General features: G+C 43.3%; 1 protein-coding gene across 2 annotated transcripts; it reads left to right on the top strand.

Annotated features, from left to right (window-relative positions):
• CEP57 (centrosomal protein 57) lies at positions 1–13,678 on the top strand. Of its 2 annotated transcripts, XM_010729115.3 has the most exons (11): positions 1–69; positions 503–659; positions 3,657–3,836; positions 4,133–4,254; positions 5,090–5,203; positions 8,577–8,654; positions 9,535–9,639; positions 9,792–9,872; positions 10,187–10,431; positions 11,071–11,215; positions 12,469–13,678. In XM_010729115.3, exons 1-11 carry the CDS (start codon positions 37–39, stop codon positions 12,703–12,705), a joined length of 1,497 nt encoding a protein of 498 aa, XP_010727417.1. In that variant the 5' UTR covers positions 1–36; the 3' UTR covers positions 12,706–13,678. The 2 variants fall into 2 exon arrangements, with proteins under 2 accessions (XP_010727417.1, XP_019467832.1); XM_019612287.2 differs by lacking the exon at positions 9,792–9,872.
• Positions 13,679–16,169: the final 2,491 nt, after the last annotated feature.

The raw sequence follows: 16,169 nt of genomic DNA, 5'->3' as shown, positions 1-16,169 counted from the left end.
AAAGGCCGTGCCTGAGCGCGCGCGGCTCCAGTGGACATGGCGGCGGCGGCGCGGGGACAGCAGCGCACGGTGAGACCGCCGGGGCGTCCGCGGGGACGTGAGGCTGGGGCCGCGCCTGGGCACTTCTCGCTTCTGAGCGGCCGTTGTACGTTTCTGTCCCTTCGATCAACGCGTTTCCTCTTCTCTTGCGCTGATGTTCTTGCCTGTAACGCGCGCCTAGCTGGTTCTGAGTCGGGGCTCCGCCGTAAGCGATATTGCGGCGCAAAAGCAGAAATTAAAAGCTAGCTTGAAGAGCTTTATCTCTGAGGTGCTTTATTTTTGGCAGGAAGGAGCCTGCGGTGTGAAATAAACGCAGCCCGAGGCTGCCAGGGGAGGAATACCGCCTTGGAGCCGTTGCCGTGTGCTGTGGCGGGGCTTCTCCACGCTTCGTCATCTGGGTCTGCCGCCTTTGTGGCAGAGGAACAGGCACCCGTGTGCCGTAACGGCTCTGTTTCGTTCGCAGGGCGATCTGTGCAAAACTCCGAAGTCTGCATCGGCCACAGACAGACTCTCTGCAGCTTCCTACCTGGACTACCCAAAGCACAAGCCCTTCATCAATTCCGATCTGCTGCGCTCCCCGCAGAAACCTGTGGTTCCTTATCCTGAGAGCAACAGCAGAGGTAAGAATCACAGAGCCATAGAATGGCCTGGGTTGAAAAGAACCGCAATGATCATTGAGTTCCAACCCCCCTGCTATGTGCAGGGTCGCCAACCACCAGAGCAGGCTGCCCAGAGCCACATCCAGCCCAACCTTGAACAATAATAACTTGATGAAGTTGCTTTCTTACCTGTTTCCAAAATAGAATGAGTCTTCAGTTACCAGTACAGCGTGGAGCAAAGGAAGGTGTTTGGTGTTGATGAAACAAGAAGGTTTGTCATGTACAAAGGGAGTGGTGTGCATGTTTAGCAGTGATATGTTTACAACAGGCAGAAAGGAGTGTTTTGTGGCAAAATGCTGAACTGAGAGCTCTGCAGTGCCAAAGAGGGAGTTTTTTACTCCCATTTATGCTTCTTTATTTCTCCCTTCTTTCCTGCTTAATTTGAAAGTGAACACGAACCAAAGAGATTTATTTTGCTTGACCTCTGAGAAGAGCAAAACCATTCTTTGTTAGTTTTCTCTTAGTTTGGTGAATACGGTGAGGGATCCTCCAAAGCTTCCTCAAGTGAGTACAGGAAGGAGCTGGGATAGGCAGGAGGCAGAACTGCTTCTGTGTTCTTGGGTATCAACTTCTTACTTGGATAGATAATGAGGGAAGGAATGGTCTTAGGGTCAAGGAGCGAAGGTTTAGGTTGGATATCAGGGAGAAGCTCTTTAATATGAGAGTAGTGAGGTGCTGGAACAGGCTGTCCAGAGAGGTTGTGTATGCCCCATCCTTGGAAGTGTTCAAGACCAAGCTGTATGGGGCCCTGGGAAGCCTGGTCTATTGTTAGATATGGAGATTGGTGGCCCTGCCTGTGGCAGGGGTTTGGTGCTTGATGATCCTTGAGTTGCCTTCCAACCCAAGCCATTTTATGATTCTATGCGAGCTGCCTGGCACAGGCTCTTGAGAAAACAGCCACTGGAGACTGGCATTGCACAGAGGCTGTGACAGATCTGCTGTTTTCTTCCCTATAAAGGGAAAAGGGAATGAGATTTAGAATGAACCTTAAGTTAGTCTATGAAAATAAAGTCATGATAGGCTCAAGTACTTGTTCCAATGCTGTAATTAATGTTGGAGTTTAGAGATCTGGGTGTTAATGATCTATTGAATGAAATGTAATATATGCTCTGACATGCACAGTGCAGTCAGTTTGAGGGGGCTGCTGGCTCAGCTGAAGGACTTGTATGACACAAAAACTGGATGTGCAGCAAGGAGCTTACTTGTAAGTGATACAGATGTGTTTTTGTACATGGTGTTTTGTGTTGTATTACTGATGAGTTCTTGGTGTTTAAGTTTTTACTTCCAACTTTTCTCAAGCAAGTAGTCTGCAACTCTGAAACAAGTGCAGGTAGGGGGACAACTTATTAAAGAGGGATATGGTTTATTAAATATGTGTGTGTATATATATATATACATTTGTATATATATGTAAGTAGGAATGCGTATAGGAAATAATAATATCGAAAGACAGTTTCTCAAATATCTTTGTGTAGACTTTACAACACCTAACATTTTTGTGAGTATGTATTTTAGGAAGGATAAGGATTTGGGAGTTAATTTCAAATGGGAGAATTGATCTGGTTGTTCTTCAGGTTCCTTACTGCTCCTGCCTCCCTGTTCTAAAAAAATCATATTTAAAACCTGGAAACTGTGCAGAGTAAACTCTCTGCTTATTTTGATTTGGGCTCCTGTGTGGTGTGTTTGTTTCAAGGTAGGTGGTTGTTTTAATACTCTAATCAGGAAGGCTGGTCTGAAGTAACTGTTCCTTGGATATTTCTTTGTTCTGAGTGATACTTGGCATCTGTAGGATTCCACCTTTATCCATTCAATGCTCAAATTTCTTCAGTGAACTATTTTGCTTCTTGTTGCTGTAAATACTCGAAGGTTTTAATTTAGCCCTTGGGATTATGTAACAAAGCTGTTGTAGCTCCAGCTATGCCAGTTTCACCTGAGGCCTGGTAATGGTAATATCAAGAGAAGAGAGTATAGTTGGTGATTCTGGTCCTACAGATTGGATTAGGTCATCTACAACTTTCCTCTTAGCTGTGACTGCTGTCACTCTCTTCTGAAGCATTTAAATTGCCTTATAGCAAGCAGGCTGATGACTCCGTTCTACTCTACATTTCAAGCTTTGATGCGTTTTTCACTTTGGAAAACACATCCTATTTTTTTTTTCCTTTCTTGTAATGTGATGCCCAACCAAAAATGCAGTTTCAGTTTTTCCTGTGTTCGTGCCCTCTTTCTCTAGAGAAGGTTTAAGCACAAAGGATCAGGCTAACATGAATCACAGGTAAGTCTGCACTATCAGCTGTCTGTGCTCGTGTTCTCATGTTATACTTCAGTAGGACTGTGTAGGGAAAGGGGCTTATGTTTGTGGTTCCCTTTGCAGAATGAAACAATACAGCTAACAGACATCATGCTTCACGTTACCAGCAGGTGATCTGATGGCAAGGTGATGAGAGTTATGTTGCAGCTGCTTTTTTTTCTGTGATGAGTGTAGAAGGGCTTTAAGCAATTGTTGGAGTAGGGAAAGGAACAGAAAATGGGATGGTTGGTTAGCACTGAGAAGGCACGGGTGTTGTGGGCATGAGGGGTATAACAGGTATAGCAGAGGTATAACAGGTTAGCTGCTGCTTGGAGAAATAAACATCTCTTATTATCTGACCTTTATTCTCCTCTGTGGTCATTAATAGCGATGTTTTCTGCATGTACTTGTGGAGGCATAATAAATGTATGGAGAAGTTGCCACTGCTTTAATTGTTCAGCTGTCACTTTAAATTTCCAGTTGACAAAAGTCAGAAGGTGCACTGTTTGCACTTAATCTGCAGAATATTTACCTGAGCAGTAATTCATGGAGGGAGTCCTGGCTGGTGGGGAGGAGCTCTGGCTTTCTTACGTAGCACACTTTTCAAGGTAACATCAAACTTGAATCGTGCTTGTAAAAGCAACTAACAAAAGATGCTCACTCAATTACAGCAATATTTTCTGCTCTGAGGAATCTTCAGGAAAAAATTCGTCGGCTGGAGTTGGAACGGCTTCAGGCAGAGGAGAATGTCAAACACCTCAGCAGAGAAACAGCAGACTACAAGAAAGTACTGAGTGAGCAAATGCAGCACAGAGAGCGCGACAGAACTGAAGTGTCAAAGAAAAACCAAGGTTGGTTGCTGTAGGGAACACTGATGTGGATGAAATCTGGGCTTCATCAGTGCATGAAACTGTTCTAGCTGACTTTGTTCAGTCTCTTTGTAGTGAAGCATGGAGTTTTGAAGCAATTGTTTTAAAAGCAAACTTTGCTCTGGGGGTTTGCTGCGTGTATGAGTTGATTCAGCTTCGTCTGAATTCTAGAGGAGCCTTTCCTTGCTTGTTTTTGGAGTGTCCTAAAAATGTCAAAAAACAACCCCAATGAGCAACACTTTATGTAATTTCACTTTTTGGCCTTCTGTTACCTTCAGAACTGGCTTCTCAGCTGGCAGCTGCTGAGTCTCGGTACAGCCTGTTAGAGAAACAGCTGGACTACATGAGGAAAATGATCCAGCATGCAGAAAGGGAGAAGACGCAGCTCTTGGAGAAACAGGTGTGTTCTCAGGATTAAATGGGGAAAAACCATAATTGTATGAACTGTGTCATGATTTCTTAGAGTTAATGCCAACAAACTGGATGTCTGTTTGAGCTGGCCTTTATATGATTTTCTGTATTATTAGGACCCTGGTATTTTTACCTTTGTGCATCTGTCTCTATGGCAGTACTAAAGGCTCTGGTATTAGTGAGTCACATACCAGCAAGTAATTCTCACTTGCCTAAGCTCATCCATATGCCTTGGAGTATAATAACTAACTGTCAGTGGACAAACCTTCCCTTTTGTATTTGGTCTTCAAATCTATTGAGATTTTATCAGGAAAAGTACTAATTGAAAGAAACTGGATCTGAAATATTCATTCTGTAGAAATAATGGTGAATTGTTTTTCCTATCGTCAGTTATTGCGGGGATTTGCCCTATATCAGAAATGAGCTTAAACTTTCTTTTGTAGGTGTGTGGATCACCTAGGGCTCTCTATTCTCTAGCTTCTGTGGCTCCCCTGTTTCAGACTATTAAACATTTACTGAAGAAATAAAGACAATTGCCTCTAATTACTGACTAATAAAATATTCTTTCGTCCTATTTGGAATGGAAGGGAGGGGAGGCTGCAGAATTTTTATCTCATTCTGGCTGGGTTTGAGGTCCCAGCATGGGCAGAGTTCCCAGCTGTGCCAACAATGCTTATTTGCTCCTTAGTTGTAGCACCACTTAGAATAGAATAGACAGATGAAGTAGTTCTTTTGTGGTCCTTTGTGTTGCGGACAAAGCTTGCCATGTATGTGCTTGTTTTGCTGTGCTTATAATCATTCTCCTTTTTACTTCTCCCTTCAAGGATTCATTGGAGAGAGAACGGCTTGATCAATCACATGTTCAGTTGAAACTGGAGAAGCTGGATATGTTGGAGAAAGAATACAGCAGGCTTACTACAATGCAGTCCATAGCAGAGGTCTGTTGTGTGTGCTGTAACACATAAACCTTGCTTATTGTATGCAGCACTTTGTAGCTACATAACAATAACAGAGCTGAGTAATATAATGTCCCATAGGGAAAAAGAACAGGTAAAGATCTTTTTAAAGATTGAAGTCTACATGGTCAGTCAGGCTGTAGGTCACTGCACCCTGCAGCAGTTGGAGTTTTGTTTAGACTTAACCATATCTGTTGGTATTTGTTTCCTGTGTTTGGTTGGCACGTAGGATTGTGGATGTTTGTGAACTCTTGACTTCCCTGAGGTACCTTGCACCCTATTGGATGTTAGCTGATTTGACTTGAGGGTGTAGTGTGGCTGGCTTTTTGTTTGTTTTGGTTTTAGTTGGTTTGGGGTTGTTGGTTGTTTTTTGTTTTTTTGCCACTTGCCCTTTGTCTTAAGAAATGCCATTATTTTGTGGGCAGAATTCTGCAGCCTGGCATTGCCTGCCCTCCAGCCCTAGCTAGTTGTCAATGCACTTAATCTGCTTTTTCAGGATACGTTTTGAACCAATAGCTTAAAAAGTTCAGTATGGCCACGTTCCATCATACCTTTTTCTGTGTCCCATCTATGCTGTCGGCTTCTGAAATCCAATCCGCGTCCTTTTTGCTGCTGGAGAGACACCGCAAGACTGAAGTATGGGAACTACAGAAGGCTTTAATGTGGCAGAGGCTTCCACCCAGTGACTTGCTCTCCCTTTCAAGAGCAGACAGGATGTTGTTGGAGTGTGGTACTGGGGATAGTTCTGGACTCTAGCAAAATTGTAAGCTTGCCACCTGCATGCAGCCCTCACCAGGTGCTGATATAGTGCTTTTTCAGGAGTGTGTAAGAATCTTCAGCTAGATGACTTGCTACTGACCTTTAGACAGCACAGCTCTTCCTGATAGTCTGTGTCCCAAGGCAGCTGTAAGAAGTTGGTCAAGATCTTGACACCCCATTGTGAGCTCCTTTTATAGAATAAAAAGAACTCTATTCTTTACCCAGGTCAAACTATGAGTGTCTTCCAGGCATTCTTGCCCAAATGTAGTATTCCTGTGTAGGCTCTTCCAGAGTCAGGGTTGAAATAAGAGGTTCAGCAACAGGAATTGTTTCTAATGAGCATTTACCAAACGTTGGACTGAGAGCAGCTGAAGTTTGTTGGGGCTGGGTTATTTGTTATCTTGTGACTGTCGGCTGCTGAACAGAATTTCAGCATTAAATTTAGTTATTTCTCTTGGATCAAAGATACTAAATTCACACAGTAATCAGTTCTTGAAATAGGGAAATCTGGGTTTAGCTCTGAAGGTCATTTTCCTTGTGATCCTTTTGCTGTCATGGATTGCTCCTAGATCAGCAGCTTGGACTGCTGCTGCTTGTCAACCATGTTCCTGCTTTAACCTTGCTGTGCAAGTGTTATCTTACTGTTTTGAAAGGGTGACTGCACACTCCTAACAGTTGCAGCTCTTCTTTCTATAGTAATCTCTGCTTCAGTTGTGGCAAGACCACAAAAACATCTGCAAACTTCTTTTGAAGTGAGAAATAGGGGCTATTTCCACACATGGCGTGCTGAAAAGGGTGAAAGTGGGGAGGTGATCACTCTGAGCAATAATTTCCCTGTTTCTAATTTCAGACTCTGACAGCAGAAGTTGTGTGTGTGCTTTTTAATCACTAAGATTTGTAGAGCTGTTACCTAGTGTTGCTTTCAAGCCACGTGAAGATGATATTGGTTGTTTTTTTTTAAAAAAAAAAAAGAAAAAAAAAAGATACTGAGATTCACATTCATCTGATGGTCTCCTCATCAGAGTGCTCAACTCAGAAGTGTGTGGTGTAAGAACAGTGTAACAATGCCTGGACAGCTGACTGAGAGGATCTGAGCATGCCTATGTCTGATGATGGAGGCTATAAGCATGGCAAGGACTCTGGTTTTCTACATATCAGCTAGAATTTGAATATATGTGCATGTCATATGCTTTGAAGAATTGTTGTTGCTAGTTGTCTTGTCTTAATGCTAACCATGAGACAAAACCAGAATGCTGTTCTGTGAACAAACAGCCACAACAGGATGCTCATTACTTCTGCTATGTGCTACCTACTCCTTCTGCTTTTCTTATTTCCCCTAATTGCCAGGTGGTGAGAAGCAGCAACTGCCCTGCTGGAGCTGTGCATGTGCTGGCTGCTCAGCTGCCAAGCAAATGCTGATTTGCAGGGCAGTAAAGCACAGAGGTGGAAGCTGCCTTCACACCAGAGATGTTTTCTGTCTGGTAGACCTGGTTGGGTGTTTGTCTTGGCAGCCATCCACTAGGAAGTGAAGGCTTCCTGTATCATTGAGCTCTCATACCTTTCCATTTCAAGTCCTTTGAGACTTACTTCAGTGATCAGTGTATGTGATGGTCACATGAAATTTCACTTAACTTAAAAAAAATGGACAAAAACATATTAAAATAATTTCTATTTTCACATGTGGATTTTTTGTAATGGTTAGCAATGACTGAGCAGAGCATTTCAATCAGTTTGGTGCCAGCTTGCAGTCCTGTTACCTTATGCAATGGGAAATGTGGTCAGGGAAGGTCTGTGTTTCCACTAGCCAGGCCATTGGCTTGCTTACTTCTTGGTCATAGACCAGGAATCTACATTGCCTGTGGGATGTAACTGTTGTGAGAGCTAAACTTGGAAGGGGGATTTCAGAATACTATTTTTTTGTAGGAAAGAAAAAAGTACTTTGGGAATATCACAGAATTTCCACAGTGGTCTGTCTCTGAAGATGTAGCGAGATGCATTCTTGCTGCACAACTTCAGCTGTACCCTCCAGCTGAGACAACTGACCAAGTGGATGCTTGGTCCATTTCTGTGTGAAAGCATTGGTTTGGCTTCCTGTCAGCCTTCAGTTCAAACAAAAGATTTGCTTCAGCATTTGTATATTAAAACTATCACATGCAGGTTAAACAGGGATCTTTGTGCAGCTGTCCATGTGGGAATCAAAAACTGACACATTGTCACTGGTGGATGATGTTAAGTTGCCTTTCCATTCTAATCTTTATTAAGAAGGTGACTGTATGGTCAAAAAAATCAGAGTTCAACCTCATGTATTACTCTTCCTGTAGGCTGCAACTTAAATTCATATACCAATTCTGGAAGTAAAAAACAGAAAAAAAATTTCAATCTAAAGCATAACCTCTACGCTGTGGTATTTATGCCCATATGAATTATATATTATGCCTATATAAATATAAATATTGCTTCAGTGATTTTAGTTCTAAAGTCTTAACGTTGCAAGTTGAGTTGATAAACTTCTGCTGAACCTCTCAGTATTGTACACTTCATGAAGAAAGAATTTGCTTTGCCAGTAATGCTTTTGTTTTCATTCAACTTTGACTAGAAAAAAATGAAAGAGCTGGAACTGAAACTTCAGGAGGAGGAACACGCAAGGAAGCTTGTTCAGGAAAAAGCTGCTGAGGTAACAGCAGGAAAATTCTTTTGTTCTGCTATGTGTTGTAATTAGTTCTTCCTAATTCATCAACTTCTCAACTAAATTTGCTGATAATGTTTGCTACATACAGAATGCAGATGTGGTCTTCACGCCATCCTCTCACCTGATGTTCATCTGAGTGCCTTGGAAGCCTTTTTCTAGCAGCATCTATGCACTTAAGCTTTGTTCTTTTTTTTTTAATTAAGAGAAGCTAGTTGGAAAAGCAATTCAGACTAATTCGTAGCCAAGAGTGTGTGAAGATCTCTGCTTTAAATAGATCAAGGTCAAGAAGTGTGCTCCCTTTATAATTTTAACTAGAAACACTGTAAGAAGGCAAAAAGAGAGATTGTGAATCTGTAAAGGAAGACACTGGCCTTCTTCTGTGGTCATTACATACTCATCAGTTGTATGCTGAAAAAGTATTTCTGTAACCTTTCCAGTAAGTGGTAAGCTCAAGTTAATAATAAGTGTTTTGTGACTGCTTCTAGTTGAGATTGCTTGGGAGATGATTTCTAAAGCTGTAAGAAGAATCAGCAGAGTGTATATGCCACAAAATCAATGGAAGAGGGCTGGTCAATTGAATTCCTTAGTATTTTGTTAAGTATAAAACACAGCTGTTGTTTTGACACCTGCCTGCATGGGAGTTATTCAGCACGACTCATTCGTTAACTTGCTGGGATGAGTGATGAGAAGTGTTACTGAAGGAAGTGTTCTTGTCTGATGTTTAGATTAGGCTGCAGAAGCACTTGCAGGCCTTGCTTCCAGAGAGCTTGTCTTTTAAAAGCTGCTGTGTTGCCAATCTGAGCACTTCCTCTCTGGTAATCTGTTAATATAATTTTAATTATTTCCCTCATTCCCTTAATTGCAGCTTCAGACAGGCCTGGAAACCAACAGACTGTTGATTCAAGCAGCATCACCACTGCTTTCTCCAAAAGCTAGAAAACCCAGGAAAAAAACTAAGCAGCCAGAGAAGGTAATGGGAAAGAGAGGGGTGGTTACTGAGAAGTGAAATAAATGTGTGCATGCAGTCAGAAAGTAGGCTGCCTCTTTTATCAGAAAGCTGAGGAACAGTGGGTTTGCTGTAGTGTCATCTTTGATAAACATTTCTCTCTTCTTTCCTTTCAGAAATGCTCTCTTACAAGCCATCTCACTACGCAGCCCCATTACAGACTGTGTCTGGGTGATGTACCCTTTGTAGCTGGGAAGGTGAGCTGCCGAATTCCAAAGCTTAATGCTCAGTAGCTGCAGCTCCTTAAATTGCTTTGGCATGGTGCACTCCTGACACCCAGTGGTCAGATCTTTTCTTTGGCTCTTTTATTCCAGTTTATCTTCAAAAAGCTTGCTGAACTGGTATTTCCTAACATGGGTCTTCTGTGCTGCTTGCTGGTCAGGCTATTCCTGTTATGCGTATCCACTCAAAGATAAAAATACATTGGCAGCAAATAAATTCTCGTTTATGTGTTTCATTAAGATAAGTAGCTTGATGGCAATGTCACTTAAAAGAGGTATTTTCCTTCTAGTCTACAAGTCCCAGTCATTCAGTTGGTGCCAATGTACAGCACGTCCTACACCTCATGAAACATCACACAAAAGCTTTGTGCAACAGTCGTGTGGTGAATGATACTCCACTAGCAAAATCCATCAGTGCTGGTCGTCCTGCCAGCAGAAGCAGAAAGCCACCTCTGCCAAAGAACTATTCTTCATCACAGGAAGAACTCTCAGAAGTTCTGCTGACTTTACAGGATGAGTTTGGGCAGATGAGTTTGTAAGTTTGATATATTCAGCACTGCAGGCTACAAATGCATACGTTCTATATTTTTGCTTTGAAGTTGGAAAGTCTTGCTGGGAAAAGCATTCATGTTTGGAAATCTATGGCATATAATCTATTCTTGTAGCTGCAGAGGCTTTCCTTTCTCTTTGCAATTACAGATTGATTCTGGTAATCATGTGGGACTCCATACGTGTGTTTATGTGCAGCAGTATCACGTTTTTGAGGGGTTGGGGAGAAGTGTAACAACAGCCCCCAATACATTGGACAAACATTCCATGGAGAGACAGCTTTACTAGCTCTCTTGCTCATCCTGGCTAACAGACTATGAATTGTCTGACAGCTCAGCAGCAGTAGTAGAAGCAAATGTATAAAGTAGTAACTGAACAAGTGCTGAGTTCTCTTCCTTAAGAAGTCATTAATTTTAATTTTAAATGTGCATGTAGAAGTTTGAAACTGTTGGTTATTGACAGCTTCATCTTGCAGCAGCCTGCTGCCAGGATGTGCAAACTTAATGATGCTGCTCACTAACAAAAGTGTTCTTATTGGTTCACTATGGCATGCTGAACTTGTTGGGCTGCTGTACACCAGCACTAAGTCTAATGCAAGCTTTGATCTGTCTATATTCTATGTTAGTGATCACCAGCAGCTGTCTAAGCTTGTCCAGGAAGCTCCAACCATTGCAGTAAGGGAAGATCTGGAAAGGGAACTGGAGGCACTAGTAGGAAAGATGGAGGCAAAGGCAGACCAGATCAGCAAAGTCCGAAGGCATTGGCTGCAGGTAAGTCTTGCCTAGGATCATGCTTCTGTGAAGTTGCATCTTTATTACTGCATTGTATATTCTAATGTAGCAGCCATAGTGTGAAGCAGGAATAGCTATTATAGCATAGTGCCTAGCTTTAGCTTCACGTCCAAAGTCAGTCTGCATGCCTCTATCTTTCTATTCCAGTATTCCTGCAGAAGGATGCTTTATGCCTTACCATGGCTTTACCATGTTACCCATGTGCCCACTCTTCATTCTTTCCTGGGCAGAATCATCTGATCTTGCATGACATTTTATACTCCTCTCATCTGCAAAACAGGGAAAAGACCACCTACAGTACAACAGCAAGTTTCACAGCTGTTAAGTCTCTAAACACCCTGTAAGCTGGGTGAGCAGTCTGCAAATGGAGTGTATAGAGTGGGAATGGAATGGGAGAAGTGCTGGACCTCAGTGTTCAGTCTGGGAGGTATTCCTGGTCGTGCCTCCTGGCACATCAGGTAGCTGCATGTTTGGATCAGTCTCACTCTCAGCACACATAACAGCTGTGGTGAACCACAGCAACTGTTTTGCATGAGGATCATAGTGACAACCAGCTGCACGTGGCCTCATGCAATGCTCTTTCTTTGCACTGAAGAAAAATCTAAACTTCTGATAACCTCAGCTGATTCCCATGGGCTTTCACTGACACTCCTCAATGTGGATTCTTATAAATTGGGTGGGGAGATGACCTCTACCCAATGTGGGGGAGCTGAGGATACTGCTTGTTCTGTGGTTTGATGATGTGAATGTCTGCACCTTGGACTGTCCAGTTGCCATACAACCTTGTGCTAACTCTGTTGCTGAGTATGGCTGTGATTTGTAGAGCTGTGTGTGGATACCAGCTCTTTGTCTCAGTGGTGTCTTGGTATTCTCCCATCTCTGGCAGTGACAAGTTGCTAAGATCAGAAGTACATATGTGGAAAATCTTTTGTCGGTTTTTTAATCACTGGACTGTAACAATGGCATTCCCCATAAAACCATAATCAACTTTTCTGTTTTTAAAGAGTGAACCTTATAGTTCAGCCTATAATCTGAACACTGCTCTGAAGATGTGAATATAGCAGTGCCATGTAAGGAAAATAAGATGCTGCTTATTCAGGGCAGTGCGGAAGCATTTGTTTGTGTAGCTGACCAAGCTGAGTGGTGGGATTTCTCAGTTGTCTGGAAGAATTGCAGAACTTAAACCAAGACAGCGTCAGAGATTAATGTTCTCATTTGGGCTTTCCTTTCAGCTAGAGAGACTTAAAAGAGAATGCAAGTCCAAAAAGGCTTCTGCTAAACACAAAAAAGACAGCAAGTTCCCTGTGAGTGAGGTTAAAGTAACAACAACAGTAACCACCAAAGGAAAGGATGCTGGTCCCATCAAAGTGAAACCTGGAGAGAAGAGCCGTAAAAACCTTCAGTTGCTGAGAGATATGCAGACTATACAAACCTCACTACAGAAGGATGATATCAGCTGGGACTACTGACTGTTGTGCACGAGATGTTTTTGAAACCATTCCAGTCACATTCTGGATATAAAGCAGCTGCCATTCTTGCCATGTGAGAGACTACTGTATGCTAAGTGTGGTTTTGAAAAGGAGGTCCATAATTCTTCCATATGTGGGTGATTGTATGGTCTGGTTTAAAACTCATTCCACGTTTTAAGGTATCTGGCCACTGGATCTAAATGTGGATTTCTACCATTTCCCTCTGTGTTAGGATTCCAGCAGTCCCTCCCTTTTCTTGATCTGCACGCCAAACAACACTGTTTATGTGGGTTGGCTTGTGTGAAATGCCACTGTGATATCACAGTGCTGTGGAACTCCTGTGCTTTCAGAGGCTTCTTCAGATGTGTCCTCTTGAAAACAGCAGCAGGTCCTTAAGTCTTCAGGGCTTCTGTCCGTTCTGTTGTGTCCAGCTGCAATTATTCAAACTGTGATTGTAAAAAGGAGAACAGGTAAACTCCTTCAGAAGTGTTTTTCTGTAGTTCTCCTCAAAAAGTGTTCCTAATCCTGCACATTCCATTAGTCAGCATGAATGACAATGGATGCTTGAATATGCAGAAGTGACTTGACAGATGATTTTGCTTTAATTATGGGATTGCTTTGATTCTGAAGGGAGAAATATTTCTTCAGAGCTCATATTTAATGAAAAGGCTAATAGAATGTGGTGTTAATATCCCTTCATCTTGTCCATGGCTTTGGGTGGTAAGAGAGGGAGATAAAAACATGTTTTAAATTGCAAATGCCAACTCACGCTATTTGGTCTTGGCATCTTGCTTTTAACTTGAAATACATGCTTTAATGAGAGATCTATTTTAGTAGTAGTGTGCTCACACAGCTGAGTAAATGTTATTTATTATGTTAATAATGTAAAGAATTTCCTATTAATGCATAGAAGACCCAGGTTATCTGTTTATACAATTGAAAAATAATAAAGCCAGCTTGCCTGTCGAATGAATTGTGGGAACAGAAGTAGGGTAGTTGTCATAGGCAACTCCCTTCTGAGAGGAACAGAGGGCCCAGTATACTGACTGGACCCTCCCCATGAGAAAGGCCACTTGGAACCTCCCTTGTCTTGTGAGGTAATAATCCAAGGACCAGCTTTTAGTTGTTTAAGTCAGCAGTGATGGTGCAGAAAGGTCTGAGGGCTTTCAAGAGATTTTAGGGTATTAGGACAACTAGCTGAAGGAGTGAGAGCTCAGGTGGTGTCCTGATCCCTTCAGAAGCAAGGAAAGATGATGAGAACAGGAAACCTCAACTGTTCAACATGTTTGTGCCATCAGTGGATTTTTTTTTCTTTGATCATGGGGGTAGTTTATACAGCACAAGGCCTACTGGTGACAGATGTCTCAAAGGGAGGAAAGGATTCCAGCCCAGGAGTTGGCAGGGCTCATTGAGGGGGGCTTTCAACTAAGCCTGAAGGAACTTTTTGGTCTTATCTCCCTTCCCCTTAGAGATGAGCTTAGGGGCAGCATGTCAGAGTTAGGGGCAAGACTGATAGCCCAGCTGGATTGTGTCCACACCAGTATAGAGAGCGTGGGCAGCAGGAAGGAGGAGCTTGGGGCTGTTGTGCTGCAGGAGAACTATGACTTACTGGATCACTGGGTTGAGGACAGTGGGATGAAGTTCAACAAGACCAAGGGCTGGGTTCTGTGTTTTGATCACAACAAACCTGTGCAGTGCTACAGGCCTGGGGCAGAGTGGCTGGAAAGCTGCATGGAGAAAGTGACGGTGTTGGTCAACATGCAGCTGAATGCGAGCCAGCAGTCTGCCCAGCTGGCCAAGAAGGCCAGTGGCATCTTTGCTTGTATCAGAAACAGTGCAGCCAGCAGGAGCAGGGAGGTGATCATCCCTCTGTACTCAGCTCTGATGAGGCTGCATCTCAGTGCTGTGCTTACACTTGGGTCCCTCACTACAAGAAAGACATTGAGGCCTTGAAGTGTGTCCAGAGAAGGGCAACAAAGCTGCGAAGAATCTGGAGCACAAGGCTTATGGGGAGAGGCTGAAGGAACTGGGATTGTTTCCTCCTGGGAAGAAAAAGTTCAGGGGAGACCTTGTTGCTCTCTACAACTTCCTGAAAGGAGGTTGTGGCAAGGTGGGGGTTGATCTCTTTTGCATAAGTAGTGGTAGGATTAGAGGGAATGGCCTCAGGTTGTGCTGGGGGTGGGGGGTGGGGTTCATGTTGGATGTCAGGAAAAATCTTCTCTGAAAAAGTAGTCGGTGCTGGAATTGGATGCCCAGTGAATTGGTAGAGTCGCTGTCCCTGGAGGTGCTCAACAACCATTTAGATGTTGTACTGAGGGACACGGTTTAGTGGGGAAATATTGGTGGTAGTTGGATGGTTGGACTGGATGATCTTTGAGGCCTTTTCCAACCTTGGTGATTCTGTGATTCCATAACTCCTTGAAATAAGGCTGTGGTGAGGTGGGGTTCAGCCTCTTCTCGTAGGTAACAGTGACAGGACAAGTTAAATAGCTCAAGTTACTCCAGGGGAGGTTCAGGTTGGAAATTAGGAAAAATGAAAAATTGATTGTCTGAAAGAGTGGTCAGGAACAGGCTGCCTGGGGTGGAGGTGGAGTCACTGCACCTAGATGTGTTCAGGAAAAGTGCAGATGTGGCACTGAGGGACACGATTTAGTGGGCAGTATTGGTGGTACTTGATTGAAAAACAGTTATTGGCTGCCTATTCGGCACTGCAGGCAGTAGAGCCAATAACTCAAACAGCTGAAGTTATAGTCAAGACCACTCTGCCGATTCAGGGGTGGGTAAAAGATCTGACCCACCTTCCTAAGATGGGTGGCCCGAGCACAAACAGTGGCACGATGGGTCGTCTGTCTCAGCCAAAGGAGCAGTCTGTCTTCATCCCCTTTGAAAGAAGAACTTCAGAAGATCCTAGGCCCAGTAACATATCACAGTGATGCACCGAAAGGAATACTGGTGGTTTCACCGCAAGAGTCCCTATCCCTGAAGGGGGATTTATAGCCTATCCTCTCTGTTGTAAATAGGCGGTTAATGAATCCGCTGCCTGTCCTACTGCCTCCAGTGAGTCGGATGTCAGCAGGAGATCATCAATATAGTGATAGAAGTTAACATGATCTGTTTTTTTCCAGTCGGCCAGGTCACGCGTCACTAGATTATGACAATACGTTGGTGAATGCACGTACCCCTGTGGCAGGACCTGAAAGGTCCACTGCCTGCCTCCCCATGTGAATGCAAATTGATCTTGCGATTCTTCAGTAATTGGGATACTGAAGAACGCATTTGCTAAATCTGGGACACATATGGGGGAATTATACGGGCTGTGTGCAGGTCTTATAATGCCCACTTTTTCTAATTCCTGCACCATTTTTGATATTTCATCCTGCCCACCCGGGAGTCTATACTGTCTTGTGTTAGTAATCCGGCGCGGTTTTGGCAGGCAAATAGGCCCATGTTTCGCATGGCCTCTT

This window comes from Meleagris gallopavo, chromosome 1 (genome assembly GCF_000146605.3).
Source record: "Meleagris gallopavo isolate NT-WF06-2002-E0010 breed Aviagen turkey brand Nicholas breeding stock chromosome 1, Turkey_5.1, whole genome shotgun sequence".
Lineage (NCBI taxonomy): Eukaryota > Metazoa > Chordata > Aves > Galliformes > Phasianidae > Meleagris > Meleagris gallopavo.
This window is presented reverse-complemented; position numbering and strand designations above follow the sequence as displayed.

Bases quoted from the DNA above. Each gene is read 5' to 3' on its own strand.
- CEP57 (XM_010729115.3), top strand. From the start codon at position 37: ATGGCGGCGGCGGCGCGGGGACAGCAGCGCACG. The intron at 4,255-5,089 runs GTGTGTTCTCAG...TCTCCCTTCAAG, and splicing joins CGCAGCTCTTGGAGAAACAG to GATTCATTGGAGAGAGAACG. The intron at 10,432-11,070 runs GTAAGTTTGATA...ATTCTATGTTAG, and splicing joins GAGTTTGGGCAGATGAGTTT to TGATCACCAGCAGCTGTCTA.